Raw genomic sequence first — 19,288 nt, 5'->3', positions numbered from 1 at the left:
AAAGTCACTTTGTAATTTCCTGGTTACTGTTTAACCTCACTGATGGTTGCCTTCCTCTTTATCATGATAAGTTTGGGCAAACATCCTCCCAGACAGGTTCTGTATATTCCAGGCCCACAGGTTTTGCTGTCATGGGTGGGCTGTGCGAGCACTCTGGTGGTATATCTCCTAGCTGTCTTCAGTGTCTCGTTTAGATTCCCTGTACAGTCACTGGAGGAACAGAGCAGTTTTAGATTGCAATTAATGTCACCATTTTGAGATGTCTACCGTAGGATGGCATAAATCATGCTCTTGAAGCGTCTGTGTTCTGCAGTGAGGTATAAAAGGAACCCAGACATTTAGCTTGTACGCAGACGTAAGCCGTGTAGTCTTGTAGGGTGGGATTCCTCTACAGATTTTGACACCTGAGGGAATTGTCTTCACGTGAGCTGTGCCTCTGAACACCTATCACAATCAACAAAAAGATAATCAGTGCATTGAAGGCAGGCATTTTAAGTTTGCCTTTATTGCCATTCCTTAGGGTAGTCAAGAAAAATCTTTGTCATCTCATCAAGAGAGAAGACTCTGCTAGGACTGAGCTAGAAGGCAATCCCAGAAGGGTTGCTAAAGGGTTTTTTTTATTACAGTAAAATTAATTTACGTCTTCAGTGGAATGTTGGTATACAAGGCCCAGTGCACACAGTGTCTGGCTGTGTCTACTGCTCAATGCACTCTGAGCAGGCCCCTTAAAACAAGGGGCGGAGGTAGAAGGGGCTGGGACATGGCTGTCTAAATCAGTTTATACGCTTTTGCGGGGAAATCCTCAGTCGACCATTCAGCTAGCTGCCCCAGGCTGCCTCAGCATCTCTTCTAAGAAATTAATTTGCAGAAAAATTGCCAGAGGAAAATCCTCTCAAGGGAATTACTTCAGTCACCATCCAGCCCTGTGGATGGCACACACTCTTCCACTCTCCTCGAGTGTCCATGAGTCTGTGCATGAAGCTTGCAAATCGGAATTCCTTTGTCAATTAAATTGCATTTTTTCAGTGTGTCAGGCCTTTAACTGATGGTTCAGTGTATTTTTGAGGAGCCAAAGGGATCCATGTCACTGAGATCATAAACTTTATTTTAATGACTGCAGATTTTAAACAGTGGATGTCAAAGCGAGTAGAGAAAAAACATTGTAAAATTAATATTGAGTTAGTCAAATCTTTTTTTTCCCCAATGGCTTATCCTAAAGTGAAAGTTGTTATCAGTGAGCAAAAGGTCAATGAGTTAAAATTAATCTTAAGAATATTTCTAGTTCATTCCACCTTTAGAGAAAATGTGTGCTTGATCCATGTAATTTGACTGCATTTACACACTTTCTGAAAGGCATTACATAAATATGTGGAACATACCTCCAACTATATGCATCCAGCATGTGGATGAATGTCTTCAAGCTCCTGAGGAGTCTTGCGATTCTGTATACAATGGTGTCATTGTACAAAATTTTTGTGCATGTCTGCATTATGTTTTACAGCCTACTAAAATTTAAGCCATATTCCTCTGCTTAAAGATTTGCCAGCCAGAAGTCAGCTTTCTCCCAGACTAAATTCCTGTGATTGCCACCAGTTTTTCCTATTCTGTCCTCTTTTTCAAGGCTGCTTTTAATCACGGTCAACAATAATGAGATTGAATCTTGCTGGACAGGTAGTCTGTTTCCTCTGAAGGTGGGAGAACAAGCATTAGTGGTGATTATCTAAAGTAACCTTCAGCTCAGTGACTTTAATATTTTGCAGTTGAATACAGATATTTATAGAACTTTATTGGGCATGCTCAGAAGAACCTGAGGTTGCCACAGGTTTTCACACTTTATTACCCCTAATCCATATACTCTACTTTTTACCTACCAGTTGCTGAAAATCCTGTAGAATCCGTAGGAATCAAACCTAACCTGAAGTGGTTTAAACAGGATTTTTTTCATCAATTGGAATTTAACCTGAAGTATTCATCTCTTGTCTCTATTGGTCCTGAAACAGACTGACTAAATATTTATTTTCAGTCATTGGGTTAGACTAAACATTGTCCTAAAACCTGATATCCCCTAATGAGGACCTGTTGACCATTGTTTCTTTTCTAGTCTGGCTAAGGAGGGCTGTAACTAAAATGCAGTTCCTTGGAGAAGCCAGTTTTATTTTCACACCTGTTGCGTTGGAAACAATTTGCTGTTATAGCCAACAGCATGCTGTGAGTGCAAATAGGGCAAATCAGCCTGGTTTTCATCAATTCTGACTAGAAGTATAGGCATTGTATATCCTTTGTGTTGAGGTGCTTAGGGATTGATTTATGGTGAGTAGCGAATGAGCTAATGGGGCTTTTTCTGTCCTGCTTTCCCTTCCTTCCAGTAATCCCCACCTCTCTGTGGAAAATTCTGCAACTCCTTATCTTCCCTGTGTAGCAAAACAACACAGCTTCTGCTTAGCCCATCAATACACACTGCAGATTTAGGACATCAGAGAAAAGGTGCAAGCTAGTGTAGCAGGAATGTGAGTGATGTACAGGATCTTTTAGAGATGCTGGAAATAGTTGTCAAAGTCAGCTGAAGAACTACCATGTAGTCCCACCTTGGTGAGATGAGTCTTCATTTTAATTTTTTTATTTCATGTGAACAGTTTAATTAACTGGTTTTGCCCTGAACAAGGAACTGAAATGGGACAATTTCACTCAGAGAGGAATCTAAATCAGAACTGATTTGAAAAATGTGAAACTTCTTGTTCTTAATCTTTTTACTACTCTGTGGGAGAAAGACAGCTTTGGTGATCTTAGACTTTGGAAAGCACAGACTCCCTCTCAGCCTGTTGTGGCAATGAAATGGAGTGTGATCTGAGGATTTGCATAATCTTTTTCTAAATAGACGTTCCAGGGCTCTTTTGCCCTAGAGACTCATGGAATTGCAGTACACGTGGAAAACTTTCTACAGGGTAACAATAGTGTGATGTAATTCAAGATTCCAACATGACATGAATATCCAAAGGGCAGAGTTGAGGCTATATGTGCAACCTTTGCTTTACAATGTCCTAGCAGTCAGAGGTTTAATTTTATAACTTTAGGCATATATACTGTTGTCATTTTTTTTCTACCGGCATTTCAAATAACTTTATTGGAAACAGGAGAAAGAGTCCCAGGCATTGCAAACCATCAGCCCAGATCGGTGCATGGGACACATTTCTTTTAGTCAGTAAAGCTTGGGAAGGGAACCACTTGGTAGAATAAAACCAGAGGTAATAAGAACAGGAAGACAGGCAAACCAACTTCCTACCCACCAGTTATTTACCAGTGCAACAGAATGGAGTTACTGGAATTGAAGAGAGCATAAAGCAAAGCAGGATCAGCATTAGCTGCATACTTGAGTATTTCCCATGGCTGGCCGTAGACAATGATACAGTGATTTTTTTAAAGGAAAGTGGAAAATGCTTATTACATTTAACTGAAATATGCTGCCTGAAGAAACTGAAATCCATTCATCCATGCCAATGCAGACCAGCATGCTTGGCAGTATTCATGCTCACAAGAGGAGGCTCCAACACTGTCTAGAAAATTCTGTGGACTAGACTACACAGAAGTATGTTGTAAGGAGATCCAGTGTCAGCACAGAGAATGCATCATAACACATCGCCAGTAACTAGCAGTGTATGCCAGGGGTCCCTACTGGTTCCATTCCTGTTCAACACCTTCATTAGATGTCTGTGTGATAGGACAGACTGTAGTGTCTAATGACACAAACCCCGGAGGAGTGGCTGATATGACAGAGGGTTGTGCTGCCATCCAGAGGGACCTTGACATCTCTCCCCCATGGAGAAATGGGATGACAGGAACCTCATACAGTTCAACAAGGGAAGTGCAGAGTCCTGCCCTTCGGGAGGAACAATCTCACCAGTACATGCTGGGCACTGACCAGCTGAAAAACAACTTTGCAGAAAAGGCCCTGGGAGTCCTGGTGGACACCAAGTTGACCATGAGCCAGCAATGTGTCCTAGTGGCAAAGGCAGCAAATGGTATCCTGGGCTGCATTAGGAGTGCTGCCAGCAGGTCAAGGGAGGTGATCCTTCCCCTCTATTCAGCATTGTCAAGGCCACACCTGGAGTGCTGTGTTGGGTTTGCATGGCAAGGTTTTGGTAGCGGAGGGGCTACAGGGGTGGCTTCTGTGACAAGCTGCTAGAAGCTCCCCCTGTGTCTGATAGAGCCAATGCCAGCCAGCTCCAAGATGGATCCACCCCTGGCCAAGGCCAAGCCAATCAGCACCTCTGTGATAACATATTTAAGAAGGAAAAAAACCACTTAGAGGGAGCTTTTGCAGCTGGAGAGAGGAGTGAGAAGATGTAAGAAACTCTGCAGACACCAAGGTCAGTGCAGAAGGAGGGGGAGGAGGTGCTCCAGGTGCCGGAGCAGAGATCCCCCTGCAGCCTGTGGTGAAGACCATGGTGAAGCCCGCTGTCCCCCTGCAGCCCATGGAGGAAGGATGAGGGGGTGTAGAGATTCCACCTGCAGCCCGTGGAGGACCCCACGCCAGAGCAGGTGGAGGCACCTGAAGGAGGCTGTGACCCCGTGGGAAGCCCACGCTGGAGCAAGCTCCTGGCAGGACCTGTGGCCCCATGGAGAGAGGAGCCCATGCCAGAGCAGGTTTGCTGGCAGGGCTTGTTACCCCATGGGGGACCCCACGCTGGAGCAGTTTGCTCCTGAAGGTCTGCACCCCATGGGAGAGACCACGCTGGAGCAGTTTGTGAAGGACTGTAGCCCGTGGGAGGGACTCCATGCTGGAGCAGGGGAACGATGAGAGGAGTCCTCCCCCTGAGGATGAAGAAGCGGCAGAAACACCGTGTGCTGAACTGACCGTAACCCCCATTCCCCGTCCCCCTGTGCCGCTGAAGGGGGGAGGAGGTTGAAGCCGGGAGTGAAGTTGAGCCCGGGAAGATGGGAGGGGTGGGGGGAGGTGTTTTAAGATTTGATTTTATTTCTCATTCCTCTACTCTGTTTTGCTTAGTAATAAATTAGATGAATTCCCTCTCTAAGTTCAGTCTGTTTTGCTCGTGACGATAATTAGTGAGTGATCTCTCCCTGTCCTTATCTCGACCCACAAGCTTTTCGTTGTACTTTTTCTCCCCTGTTTAGTGAATGAGGGGAGTGAGAGAGCGGCTCTGGTGGGCACCTGGCCCCCAGCCGAGGTCAACCCACCACAAGTGCTGTGTCCAGGCCTGGAGTCCCCAGTACAAGAGGCATGTGGAGCTACTGGATAGAGTCCAGCAAAAGGCCGCTAAAATGATTAAGGGACTGGAACATCTCACATATGAGGAAAGACTGAGAGCTGCGACTGTGGAGCCTGGAGAAGAGAAAGCTCAGGGGGATCTCATCAATATGTGCGAATATCTGAACAGAGGCTGTAAAGAAGACAGAGTGAGGCTCTTTTCAGTGGTGCCCAGTGTCAGGACAAGAGGCAATGGCCACAAACTGAAAGACAGAAGGTTCCATCTGAACATCAGGAAACACTTTTTTGCTGTGAGGGTGACTGAACATTGGAAGAGGTTACCCAGGAAGATTTTGGAGTGTCCATCCTTGGAGGCATTCAAAAGCTGTCTGGACATAGTCCTTTGTAACTGGCACTAGGTAGCCCTTTTTGAGCGGGAGTTTGGACAAGATGACCTCCAGAGGTCCCTGCCAAAGTCAACCATTCGGTCGTTCTGTGAATCTCTGATCATGCTTTAGACCCAAAATATCAGTAAGCCTTGTTACAGACTTCTGCTAAAGGCCAAGCTTTGTTAACCCATCTGCAATGAATGATCATGACTGTGGTCAAAGGCAGCTAGAGAGATGCCAACCACATCAGTCCCCAGTGGGGTTGTCTACAGAAGCCTGCATGCTTCAGTCATGTTACCCTAGTGCGTCATGTAGGATAAGTGAAAATAGAAAATATATAATTGCATTTCTAGGTCAATTTAGTAGAGAAATTCCTAGAAATAATCAAATATTTTTTTTCTTTTCTGAATATCGATACAAAACATGTTCTGTGTATACTTTATGTGCCTTATCTCTGAAGACAATGCTTTTATACTATATAAATGTATCTGGTAGTACAGGACTACTAAATTATCTAATAGTTTTACATGGTCCAGACATTAATTGAGTTCTGTGCAGTGTGATAATATAGTTCAAAGGCAGCCCTTTTCTTAGCACAAAGAACTCTGATGCAACAAAACCTGCCTGTGTCCTACTCTTCACTGGGGCTCTGTGTTACTCCAGTTCTGTTTTGCTGAATCCCTGTCTGAAGTGATGAGATGGGTGAATTCTCATGAGTGATGAAAGAAACCGAGAGGACAGTGTTAGGCAGGCCAGAGGATATGCAACTGGGAGGATTCATGAGTCTAAAATCCTCAGGATGTGCAAGAGTCCAGTCAAAACACAGGCTGTGGTGGCTGATAATTTTTTTCAACATCTCTCTTCTATATTCTATTTAAAATTTGTTAACCTGGAATAAGGATTCATAGTCAAGGTCAAGTGGGATAGTACTTGTCACGGTATGGTAACAGGAGAAAAGGCTTTTACTTTGAGTGTGCTATTACCTACTGCTGAAGAAATAAGTGTTTGTGGTTTCTGTTGCCTAGAACCAGTCGACAGCAAAAAGTTTTATCAAAGTAAGCTTAGACTGTGAGCAATGGTTTTTAAAACCGTTAATACAGAGTTCATCTCTGATATACTTATTGTGAAAAAAAGAATCCTTCTCTACTAGTATACTGCATGGAGCTTTTCGTGCCTCTTTTCTTTACTGTGCAAATGAATAAGAACTGAAGTTTACATTCTAAGGCAATTTTTACTTGTACCAGCCTTTTAATTTATGATCTTAAGCATTGAATTACTATAAATGTTAAAAAAAAGTGTAATCTCTTCACAGCTGCAAAGTTTTTTTGAGATATTCTTCAAAAGCAGTTCTCCCCAACAAGCCTTCAACAACATGAAGGAAGCTATAAGCAAACTTCTACTTATAACTGAGGTCTTCAGTGAATCATCTGCCTCAGGACCAAAGTATTTCAGTCAGTAAGTGACTCGCAGTGGTCATTGCTATGCTATTGTCAAGATAACACCTTAGAAAAGAATGAAAATTGTAGAGGATACATGACTCCTGAAATAATGAAATCCTCTCTATTTCATACTTCCTTATAGAGTGAGGATGTGCTGCATTTAGGGAGTAAAACTCTTCAATATCCACAGTGTTTCTAGTTTGCAAAAAGGTTATGATCAATACCTAGGACGAGATGCTGTGTTCTGATGGAGTGTTTCAGGCAGTACAAATAAACAGAAATCCCTCACAACTGGGCTAGTCCTACCATATATAAAGCCGTATTTCCCTTCAGTGAGCCCTCTGTCATATGTCAAATATTTAGAGTAGCCCAGATGGTTCAGAGCTGGCTGCAGCAGGCAATCTGAACAAGAGACACTGTAGAACACTTTATGAAATGTACCGTATGAAATATACCTACGCAGTAACAGTCACTTTTCTATGGGTGTTAAATCACTGTAATCACTTCTATTTGAGTGTTACAGTTCTTACACATAAATCAACATTTATTATGTAATATTTTATTAATTAAAATTAGTATTTGTTCTATATATGTTATGTCACATCCCTGACATTTTTATGGTAAATAGTAAATAAGTTACTATTTATGACATTTATATGTTTTATAAGCTATTTGAGAACCCAGGTGTTTTAGTAGCAGTAATATAAAGCTCATTATTTGACTTATGCAAGTTGGGAATAAAGCTCACATTGTGAGTGGAGAGGGTAGCGAGGAGGGGAGGACTGTAACAGGGATGGAGCTTTTTTGACAGTGGTCCAAACATTTTTTTTACCAATGGGATGGATATCTCTTGTTTATATATCCCAAGACTTGCTTAGAGCTCCTGGCCCATGCCTTCAAACATCCCCATAGCTGCAGCACAACTCTTTGGCTTCAATGAGGCCACAGAGTTTTGCCATCTGTTGCCCTCCAAATGTCTTCAGAGCTTTTGCAGGACCTCATTCTCATCAATAGGCATTTCCTCCTCCAATGTAGTTCACCTCCCTCACTGGTTTAAAAGTCAACCATATAAATACACATTAATCTAGCACTGTTTTCATCAGCTCGCAGTCTGACTCTATGTTTAATGCTGCTGGCTCTTCTTAGAAATTTTATTTAGTCTATATCGCATGCTCCTCTTGACCTATGTCTGTACGTTCTTGTGTACGTTCTCTGGACCTCTGCGTGTATGTCATCGTAGCATATATTTCACAATACCTAACCTCACCAAATGTCATTCCTGTTATATTGTATTTCAGATGCAGACAATGTTTTCAAATGCTAACCTTTGACATTGGATTTGGTACCTCCATATACCCAGTAGTTCTTGAGGTGAGAAAATTACACAAATTATTGCTTGTCCCACAAAACTTACACCAAAAAGAACACAGCAGAGAACCCTCTCTGACAGTTGCCCTCAAACCTCTGACAAATGTCCAAATACATTAATATTAATTTTGCCTGACAATGAAGAGTTGCTGTGGGAGAAACCAGTTTTTAAGGGACAGAGTTCCTGTGATGAAGTTCAGCACACCACTGACGTGTGCAAACCTGTCAGTTTTAGCATTACGGAACTATCACCCCAGCTGAATATCAGCTAAGCAAAATCCATAGGAAGCATTACATGCAAGTGGAGTTGGGTATTAACTGTGTCAGAACAAAGAGGAAGGGAGGAAGTTAAAGTACCACAACTGGCTTTTAATACAAGTTAAAGCTCTCCATGAATTACATCGTACTTCTTCAATTCATCACCTGCGTTGACCTCCACTGTGCTGCCTTCTTCCTGGATGGTCCTCAAGGCCCTCAAAACCAGGGAAATGTGACTTGTGGCATAAACTCCCTGTGCCAGTCATGTACCACTCCTGCCTCAGAACAGCCTGCCAGAAACGAAAATTGTACTGCTTTCCAGCTGCTTCTCATTACCCCTGTATATACATACAAATGTGTATGTACCGAGGTATATTCACAGAATCACAGAACAGTAGGAGTTAGTTGGAAGGGACCTCTGGAGATCATCTGGTCCAACTGCCCTGCTAGAGCAGGATCACCTAGAGCAGGTTTCACAGGATGGCGTCCAGGCGGGTTTTGAATATCTCCAGAGAAGGAGATATATATATAAAATCTTTGTCCATATTTATGTTACACAAAAAGAAAAAAAAAATTAGTAAATATATCCTGGGAAATTAGAGAACACTTTTAAAATTCATCCTCAGTTAAAATCTGTTCAAGTTCCTAGTAACAACAGTGCAGTCAATCTCTCCATCCTTCACAAAACAAAGATCCTTTAAACACAAAGGAAAAATGGACATGTGAAAGAAAGTTTGCACAGTTTTAAAAATCCATGAAGACAACATCCTTAATTAGTCTGACAAGACTTGTTTAGCTAGTATAAGAAATGTGACATGTCATAAAAATTTTAATAATTGTTTATGAAGCTGTAAAAAAAATCTCCCAGGAGTTGCTTAAAAATCTAAACTAAACATAAAGCATAATGTCTACCTGCCTGTGTAGTAGTCTCAGCCATCAGCCATAATCCATAAACGTACAGTAAACAGTAAACCACAAGTGTTTAATAGTTTCTTAGGAAAATACAAATTACTCTAAAAAATAATGGTTGATAATTACTATGACATTTGACTTTGAACAGTAGCCCTTGGAAGCTGTATTATGCACACACCCCATGCAGCTTGAAGTTATATTTGTGTTTATGCTAAAATACTAATTTATTCATATTTTATAAACATGAGTTTATTCACTGTGTTTATATATTGTAAAATTTATACCTTCATATGCAGTAAGTTGTAAATACCTGAGAGACTTGTCTTAACACGTAAGCTGATATTTTATTTCTTTAATCAAATTTCAAATCAAACACGGAAAAAAAAGCTCTCACATGTGAATGCAATATTGTACTCTGTCCACTGGAGGTCAGCAAACATTGTGGTGTGTAGTTCTGACAGAAGATGTGCTACAGTATTTGCTATATTATAATCCTGTCTTTTATTAGTATTATTCTGACTTTTTTTTAAATAAATAGTTCCAGTTTGGTATATGTGGTTATGAGAAGACTGGACTTGATATTCAAACTATAAATTCTTATATTGTTTTCCAACAGGTGCATGAAAACTTTGACTTCCAAGATGAGGACGAATCAAATATTCAGGACCAAACTTTCAAAGAATTACTTTTTGAAGATACTTTTAAATTTCTCTTATCTAATGAATCTTCAACATCCAGTTTCATAGAAGCTTTACAAAAAATATATGGATCAGCTGTGAGCAAGGTAGTTCATTCCACCTTTTTCTTATTATTAACTATTTTAAAATATTTCATTCTAAGTTGTATGCCTTTCTGAAACTGTTGGTGCTAACATGTAGAATGAAGGATTTATTTAATCAAAACTGTCTGTTACTGAAGTCTAGGGAAGTCATGAATAAAACTGTAATTATATTGAATAATCAAATTTTCTTTAACAAAAATTCTACTCTCAAATTATGTTATTCCCCAAAGTACAGTACTTTAAAGATATTTTTTAAACTTTAACAAAGTAATTTCCCCACCATTTTTTTAAGTGATCTTTTTTAATATACAGGATTGTATGTTTTCATAAATCTATAGCTGATTAACTCAAACAAGTAGATTCATGAGCATCAGAATTAAATTTTGTTTCCTACAACTTTGTGTCTTATACTGAATGCAAAATCTGGGTCTGTATGAAGTTTGCATCACTTGTGAAAACTGTTTCTGTCAAGCTGGGAACTCCTTTAGCGGTATTTCTCTCAGCCTGGGCACTTGTGAAGGGGCGTTTCTGAGCAGCTCCCTGCTTGCAAGACTTACAGGGACTACACTATCCCTGCAACTTCTGCCTCTCAGGCAGGTGTGACGAAAACAGGGTCATGGTTTCTAAGTTTGCCACAGGGTAAAGTAGGAAGCCACAGACATATGCACACATATGATACCATTGCCTAAGTCTGTTTTCCGTAGGAGACCAGACCACATTTCAAACTGCCCACTTCATTGTCTATACTTTATGCAGTCTCTTCCCATGGTACTTTCTGTGGGTTCTTTTCTACACAAAGCTAATGCACAGTCTACTGTATTATAGACCGAGAAATGGGAAGAGTTATCAAGGAGCTAGCTTGATGTGACTTTGGATGAGGTTAGGGCAAGTTGAGAGCTGTTGTAACTTGTTCCTTTGATCACCAAAGGGATTGGGGTCTAATGAAAGCACATCGCTTTCCATGTGATTTCACCAGAATATGCTGCCCTTTCCTTCACAGGATGGAACTTACCACAAAGAAGATGAGCAATGTTTGTCTTTAGAAGAGATAAATTCAATGATTACTTTCATAAAGGAGCTGAAGAGTCTTGGACAATTTGAGCTGGTAAAATAAACAGTGTTTTATTAGATACATATTTTATGTATATCTCTTAACATTTCTTCTTCATTATAATTCTTCACTGTCTGGCACATGCATTAGGCTGGATGAACGGGGAAGCAGGGAGATAGAGGTTATTCTGATTTTATTTTGGAGGATTTTTGGAATTTAAATTAAAAGAGATAAAGAAATAAAACAGAATTTGAGTTGAGGATTCATTGAAAAGGACAGTGTTGTGGTTTAACCCCAGCTGGCAACTAAGCACCATGCAGCCGCTTGCTCACTCCCCCCTGGTGAGATGGGGGAGAGAATTGAAAAAGTGAAAGTGAGAAAACTCAGGGGTTGAGATAAAACTGGTTTCATAGGTAAAGCAAAAGCTGCACACACAATCAAAGCAAAACAAGGAAGTCATTCACCACTTCCCATCAGCAGGCAGGTGTTCAGCCATCTCCAGGAAAGCAGGGCTCCATCACACGTAATGGTTACTTGGGAAGACAAATGCCATCACTTCGAACGTCCCCCCCTTCCTTCTCCCTCCAGCTTTATATGCTGAGCATGACATCATATGGTACGGAATATCATAGAATCACAGAATGGTTTGGGTTGGAAGGGACCTCAAAGATCACCTAGTTCCAACCCCCCTGCCATGGGCAGGGACACCCTCCACTAGACCACGTTGCCCAAAGCCTCATCCAACCTGGTCTTAAACACTTCCAGGGATGGAGCACCCACAACCTCTCTGGGCAACCTGTTCCAGTGCCTCACCACCCTCACAGTAAAGAATTTCTTCCTAACATCTAATCTAAATCGACCCTCCTTCAGCTCAAACCCATTACCCCTTGTCCTATCACTACACTCCCTGATAAACAGTCCCTCACCATCTTTCCTGTAGGCCCCTTCAGGTACTGGAAGACCACAATTAGATCTCCCTGGAGCCTTCTCTTCTCCAGGCTGAACAATCCCGACTCTCTCAGCCTGTCCTCATAGGAGAGGTGCTTCAGCCCTTTGATTGGCTTCGTGGCCCTCCTCTGGACTCGCTCCAACAGCTCCATGTCTTTCTTGTACTGGGGCCCCCAGAGCTGGATGCAGGACTCCAGGTGGGGTCTCACAAGCGTGGAGTAGAGGGGCAGAATCACCTCCCTCGACCTTGGGAGGTGATCCCTTGGGTCAGCTGGGATCAGCTGTCCCAGCTGTGTCCCCTCCCAACTCCTTGTGCACCCCCAGCCTCCTTGCTGGTGGGGTTGTGTGAGGAGCAGAAAAGGCCTTGGCTCTGTGTCAGCACTGCTCAGCAGGAACGAAAACATCCCTGGGTTATCAGCACTGTTTTCAGCACAGATCCAAACCACAGCCCCATACAAGCTACTATGAAGAAAATGAATTCTATCCCGGCCAAAACCAGCACAGCTAAAGCAGAAACAGAGATCAGAAAATAGAATAAAAGGAAAAGGAGGAAAATTATGCAAATGACTAATGAGTTGGTAAGAAAATAGAATTATAATTCAGCAAAGCAGGTGTGAATGGGAGAACTGGAGAGAGCACAACACTGAGATCATGACCAGAGAATACATATAAATGAAAGAGTGGCAAAAAAAGCAGGTGGAATATGTAATATGTCATCATCTTCACACTTGAAGTGAGTTCATGGAGGAATAAGCATCAGTGTCTGTGAATAGGCATGGCAGTTAATGAGGGAAATGACAAGTATTGGGGAAATAAAAGATCTGCAACTGGATCTGTTGTTCAGAAAGTCTGCATGATATCAGGATTTCTTCTAGACCTCCTGGATGAGTATCAGGGCTGGAGATTAATGAGGCTTTGAGTTGAATAGATCTGAAAGTTGAATCAGAGGCAAAGGAGTTAGACTTCCATGTCAGTACTAGTAATCCTGATTTGCAAGTCTGGGCAAGACAGTCATTTCCTACACATGTGGGAACGACCATTAATATAAATCAATCCATATGCTATATACTCTGTGTTCTGATCATTTCTCATTTCTTTGCATTGTACAAATATTATAACATGTAGTTGCTAATCAGTGTCTCTCTTCTCAGCTTTTCCCTTCCACTGCACCTGAGATTCAAACTTTACTGCACGACCTTTATCACATGGTAGACCCAATGAGGCGGCTTGGTTCAGTCCTGACTGTGCATTGGTTGCTTTCCAGTTTACTTGAACAGTTCCAGTTCATGACTAAAGAGGCACATACAAATCTTTCCGAATGGTAAGATAGCTATATGATATATTCAGGAGTAGTTTCTGAAATTATATTAATTGCAATAGCTCCAGTGAGCACCTTAAAACTTAATCCTTCAGTAGATGTAGGTGTACTTAAAGCAGTTATGATGAAGATCCATCATCCCATCATGGTGCCCTGTCAGCCATTCTGCCATTAGAGTTGCAGCTAGCTTTCTACATAGGATGGTTTTGCTCATTAATAGAGAGGGCTCTGGGTTAAAAACTTAATTGAAGCTACAGTAAATTTTTTTCTAAGAAATACGAAGAGAATAAAGTAGGTTGTTTCTGCACAACTGTAAACTCAAAATTAGGAGTGCTTCCCGTGGTTAAGAGCATCTTTTAATTTATTCACCAATTAGAAGCAAAACTGCAAAGAAAATATAAAATTTTAAGTGAAGGTTTTTCCAAAAGGGACTTATAATTTTAAGTGGTTCTAAATTTTCTGTCCAATAAGAGACAGGTCTAAGAATACCATACTCTGTGATCCTCGTTCTAACTGTTTTTGAAAAGCTGGAAAAATATTGTAATGACAAGTTGTATCCATTGAGCTTCTGGCAGGAGATTTTAACTTTCATAAGGAGGGAGGGAGGGAAGGAGGGAGGGAGGAAGGAAAGAAAAGAGGGAGTAAGGAATTAATGAAGGGATGGAGAAAAGTTGTGGTATACTAAATGTTTAGTATAAAATTTGTAAAAAATGTGTTTTCTGTGCTCATTCTGTCCTGGCTAATGACATTTCATACATGTGTATGCCATACTTCTTTACTGACTACAGGCATATATTATTTTTCAAACAAGGGCTTGGGAACAGAAGCACATTAGAAAATGTGTGTGCTCAGTTCCACTGAGTCTCAAGTAAAATGGGCAAATGACATTATTTTGTACATTTTGCTTAGACAATACCATAGTGATTATATACGGCATCTGTAAGATTTCTTAAGTTTTAATTTTGTTCCTCATTGAATTGAGTGTGGCTTTCAGCAAGTCAATCGTCATCTATATCTTTGTTTGCTTAGCTATAAAGCGAAGCTTATACTTTACCACTGTGCTAGGTAACTGTTTATTAGTGTTTTGGAAATACACAGTTCCATGAACGTGCTAAGTATTATTGTTGTTACTGCAGGCCACTCCATGAAAAGTAACTCAAAGATGCAGCTGCTTGCATTCATGTGTAAGCCTTTGCCCTTTTGCCAAAATATTTAGGTTTGCATATCAAAGCATACCGATCTTTAGCAGCTTTCTGTTCTAATCTAAGCTGTGCCACTCACTCACTTTGAGCAAGCCCCTTGGCCCCTTTTTTTTTCTTCAAGCTGAACTTTATTGTATGTGTATAACTATGTAGAAGTACCATGACCTTTCTCTAGGGCATAGGCCAGTCTGCTTCTTTGCACTGTATTTTTCTGCAATGGCTAAGCTAATAACACCATTCTGTTCATTCACTGTATAAAACCCCATGTGTTTTGACATTGCTAAATCGTAATCTTCCACTCCTATAGCTACATGCATATGATGGTGATACATGTGTCAGATATGCATGTAATTATACTTAATTGCAAGGAAGAAAGAGCTTAGTGGAGCTTACTCCCCAAATAACTCAGGTATGCATTTTCTTTGAGCTTTGATTAATCTTTTTTGAGATTCCCAGCTTTGATGAGTTTGTATATCAGAACACTTTTCCTGAATTTCTTCAGTTAAGGCCAGGTTGTTCCACTGATTTATTTAACAGTTCTTATTTCTCTGACTATGCAAAATTGGTATTTCCATTTACAAAATTCAGTGATTTGCATAGCTGACTGTCCAACCAGACAAGCATGGGAAAAATAATAACTTCTGACTTAGGTCCTGTGCAGTTAATGCTGTTCACTGATCATGAATCCATCCATAGCACGGAGACAGGATTTGAAGAACGTTCCAGGTGTACTTTTCTTAACCCATTTGATCCATAGGATTAGTATTGAAACTTTAAATGGTATTAGTGAACTCTCTGAATTCCTTCCACAGGAGAAGCAAGAAGAACTCTAGAAACATATCTCAAACTATAATGAAATGGTTACAGCCTAGGTGAGAATGACCATCTCAGATATATTGGTATAACATATGACAAAGTTCTTTGAAAGTGATGGAGTAGTACTACCTAACATGTACACTGTAATAAGTTCTCTGCATTGATTGTGCACTGTTTTTAAATCTGCAGTTTCAACTTGTGATATGACTAAGACATACATCATTACTGTCTTTTAGAATACAGGCTATGAAGTACTGTGGCAAGTATGTTTGGCTGTGTCAGACAGCCGAGTAGCATGGGGGAATCCAGTTAGTGAGAAAAGCTAACCCTTTTGCATTTGCATGAGACAAAAGTGTAAGCAGATCAACAAAGTTGCAAATGCTTTTATGAAATCAACTGATATAGTTGGAGAAGCGTTACTAGCTTCCCATATGCAAGTCCTTTTTTAGGTCAAAACAGAAGCAGCAGCCCTCAAATTGAATTTGGGTTGAAAGTAATTTCTTGGAGTTTAACTCGGTCATACTCATCACCTGGGCAGACTGAGAAACAAACATGGTTTGGACTATGAAGCAGAAGAAGACAACAGCAAAGAAGTCGGGAGTAAGATCACTGATCTGCAATGGGAAGAATGAGAGACAGAGGGAAGGAAGGAAGGAAGGAAGGAAGGAAGGAAGGAAGGAAGGAAGGAAGGCAGGCAGGCAGGCAGGCAGGCAGGCAAGACATAGTTGGGATTGACTGCCACTCTGGAGTATGCAATTTTATATTTCTCTTTTGATCAGCACAAGATACTTCATTCAGTGAACCAAATGCCCTCATGGAAACTCTGTGACTGAAGCCAACCAAGCACTCTACAAAACAGAGCGCTCACACTGCCAATTAATCAAACAGAAGAAAAATTGCTAGTGATCATGTTTCAGAAAATTACCTGTGGTGGCTCCTCATTTTCAAGAGACACCTACAAAGCACCATTTAAAGAAATAAAATTCATGACTCTGCTAAATACTGAAATATGATCTCAACATTGACTTTATGACCCATTAAAAATTGCACCAGAGGCCCCAAAAGTGACCAGATTTTTACCTTTTTATGTTTTAATCTTACAAAAGATTAAAAAGATTACCCATTTCTATACATCCTTCATTGCTTATGTCTCTGATTTCTTAGACCATCATAGCTACATTACTATTGCTGCTGTCAATCCTTTCGCTTGTTCATTTGCTGAATTAGAGAGATTCCTAAAGGACAGGTTCTCTGTCAATAGTTTGTGATGTACATAGTGGGGATCTCTCATAAGGTACATTCACGAGCAATCATTTGCCTAGGGTAATGACATATAGTCATTAGTTTCATTAGAGCTAATTGCAAAGTGTGTAGGCAATGCGCACATCTGTGCTTGATAGCTCCTCTGAGATACTAAGTAAATAAGAGGTCGCTCATACAGATGAAGGTCCCTCCTTGAGTAACAGCGCGTGAAGGAAAGGACTCTGCAGACTCCAGGATCTCAGCCACTCTCTGCCTGAGGAAGAGCTTCATAACTGCATCATTCCTCAGTCCTGCTGGCTGCAAGGAGTTTGGACAAAGGAAAACTTAATGATGCTGATGATCAAAAAGTCCAGTCTTCAGCAGAGATAAATACAGTAATCTGAGTATCTTGCTGTAGTATCAGTTCTAAATATTGCATTCTGATAACCTGCTGTAATTAGAAAGAGTTATTGTATGTCTCAATGTTTGATGATAATCGCCATCTCTTTACAGAATTGACATGTGCAGGTCATACAGTTTCTCTGGGAGCCGAGGCCTTGCACTGGTGGTGGCTGCCACACTCCTCAGGTGTCCTCTGGCTAAACAAAAGTCTGGCATTTTATAGAGTTAAGACATCTTGTTTTCACCTTACAATAGGGTTTGTGACTGGGCAATGCAAAAAGGAACAGTGGAGGGAAAAAATGTATTTGACAGGTGTTAGCCATTACCTCCTTGGCAAGCAGAAAGAGGGGTGAAAAATGACTTATAACTTGGAAAACAAACTCTCTACTAGTTTGTTAAGTGCCTCCTTTGAAGGAGGTTATGAATGTGCATGAAATTAGGGCGGTGCAAGCTCAAAACTACATGTTCATGCACACACAGACACACAGAGATCTGCCAGCTGCTTCTTTCCTTATCTCAGTGAGATAATGCGGAAATCTCTGTTTTATTATTGGGACAGTTTACCCTTTACCATGATTGACTTCGCTGTTGCTTTCAGCAGCTCCTGTTGAAACATTAGCGATGACTGATTGCACAGAACAATATTGCCACCTCCCTTCCTTGGCACAGACAGTGACTTTGTGTCTTTCAAAACCCAGGCTGAATGCGCAGCAGTATCTGGGAAGAAGCTGCTTTATGAGCACTTTGAGGGAAAACACTGGGAGGAAAAAATGTGAAAGCTTCAAGAAATGCTAATGGACCTCTGAAAAGGTCTTATCAGCTAGTACCTGGATTGGAGAGGAGCCTACTGCCTTTCTTCTTCTAAATGCTATATGAAAGAAACTCTGCAGAGTCAGCAATATGGAGACACCACTACTATGTTAATGAATTATTGCAACTGACTTGTCTTTTTTCACGGAGGATTTATATATATATTCTGTATGTTGATCATGTGATTTGTTTTGAATTAGCAAACAAATCAAAACACATAGATGTTCCTTTATATAAATTCATGCTAACCTCAGCACAGATAATCACCATGACACAGGCTTAATTTATATTTAAATCTTTTTGAACAAAGTCTAGCTTTAACATCAAATATATATAAAAAAACCAGCATACAAACAGTTAAGAGATATTATTTGGATTATTTTATTATTGGCTATATCCACTCTTCCCAGCAATTCAGCTATGTTTTGAAATTTATTTCTGGTTTTCTTTTTTTTTTCATGTTATATGCTACTGTTTGTTATGGAATGTGTGTTTTCTGTCATGTTCATTCAGGTAACATTGCTAATGCTGGGAACATGAATCCAGAAGGTTCATCTTCCCATGGAGAATATTAAAATACCATGTGCCATGGGCTACTGTATAGAAATTTTTGAAAAACATTCCATGGATTCTATTTCTTCCATTCATGTAAAAATATGTCTGCTATTGAATTGACAGGAATTCTTCTCAAGAAAATGCGAGTCGTAGGCAAAATGTTCCTTCTGACTTCAGGAAGAATCATGAAGGTAAGGAATCAGAGTATGATCTTTCATATACGGTATGTCTTTCCGATTTGCACTACTTCTGATAACGTGTATGATTTAGATTACATTGTTTTGCATTCCAGCTGGAAGGTCTTGGCTTACTACATATAAAAGACTAATTTCTTCCTTATCTGTGTAAGTTGTTCTGCTGAGCCCGTGAGCGCTGTTCATGATCCTAAAGCAAAGATCTCACACTGAAAAGAATAAAAATACACTGTATTTTTTATAATTAACACAATGAGGATTCCTTCTCCTATGTGATTGTGAATCAGGCTTAGAGCAAATAATTATTAATTATTTCCATTTATCTTTCAGCATTGCATTATTCCAGTAAGACTAAAGAAAGACAATGCAGTTATGGTAAGTCAAGGTCTTTCTAGTCCAT

General features: G+C 40.5%; 1 protein-coding gene across 5 annotated transcripts in view; it reads left to right on the top strand.

Annotated features, from left to right (window-relative positions):
- CPED1 (cadherin like and PC-esterase domain containing 1) overlaps window positions 1-19,288 on the top strand; it is a 153,330-nt gene that overhangs the window by 58,991 nt on the left and 75,051 nt on the right. For 2 of the 5 annotated variants that reach the window (XR_008575473.1, XM_054813355.1), the window contains exons 8-15: window positions 6,905-7,047; window positions 8,330-8,402; window positions 10,186-10,353; window positions 11,351-11,455; window positions 13,501-13,670; window positions 15,682-15,741; window positions 18,818-18,885; window positions 19,219-19,263. Coding sequence is in view for 4 of the 5 variants with exons in the window: in XM_054813355.1 (XP_054669330.1) it covers window positions 6,905-7,047; window positions 8,330-8,402; window positions 10,186-10,353; window positions 11,351-11,455; window positions 13,501-13,670; window positions 15,682-15,741; window positions 18,818-18,885; window positions 19,219-19,263 (832 nt within the window). In the remaining variant the exon portion in view is untranslated. The remainder of the gene's footprint in view (window positions 1-6,904; window positions 7,048-8,329; window positions 8,403-10,185; window positions 10,354-11,350; window positions 11,456-13,500; window positions 13,671-15,681; window positions 15,742-18,817; window positions 18,886-19,218; window positions 19,264-19,288) is intronic. The other 3 variants (XM_054813358.1, XM_054813357.1, XM_054813359.1) reach the window with 3 other exon arrangements.

Source organism: Grus americana, chromosome 1 (genome assembly GCF_028858705.1).
Source record: "Grus americana isolate bGruAme1 chromosome 1, bGruAme1.mat, whole genome shotgun sequence".
NCBI lineage: Eukaryota > Metazoa > Chordata > Aves > Gruiformes > Gruidae > Grus > Grus americana.
The sequence above is the reverse complement of the archived record's forward strand: the minus strand, read 5'-3'. Positions and strand labels throughout refer to the sequence as shown.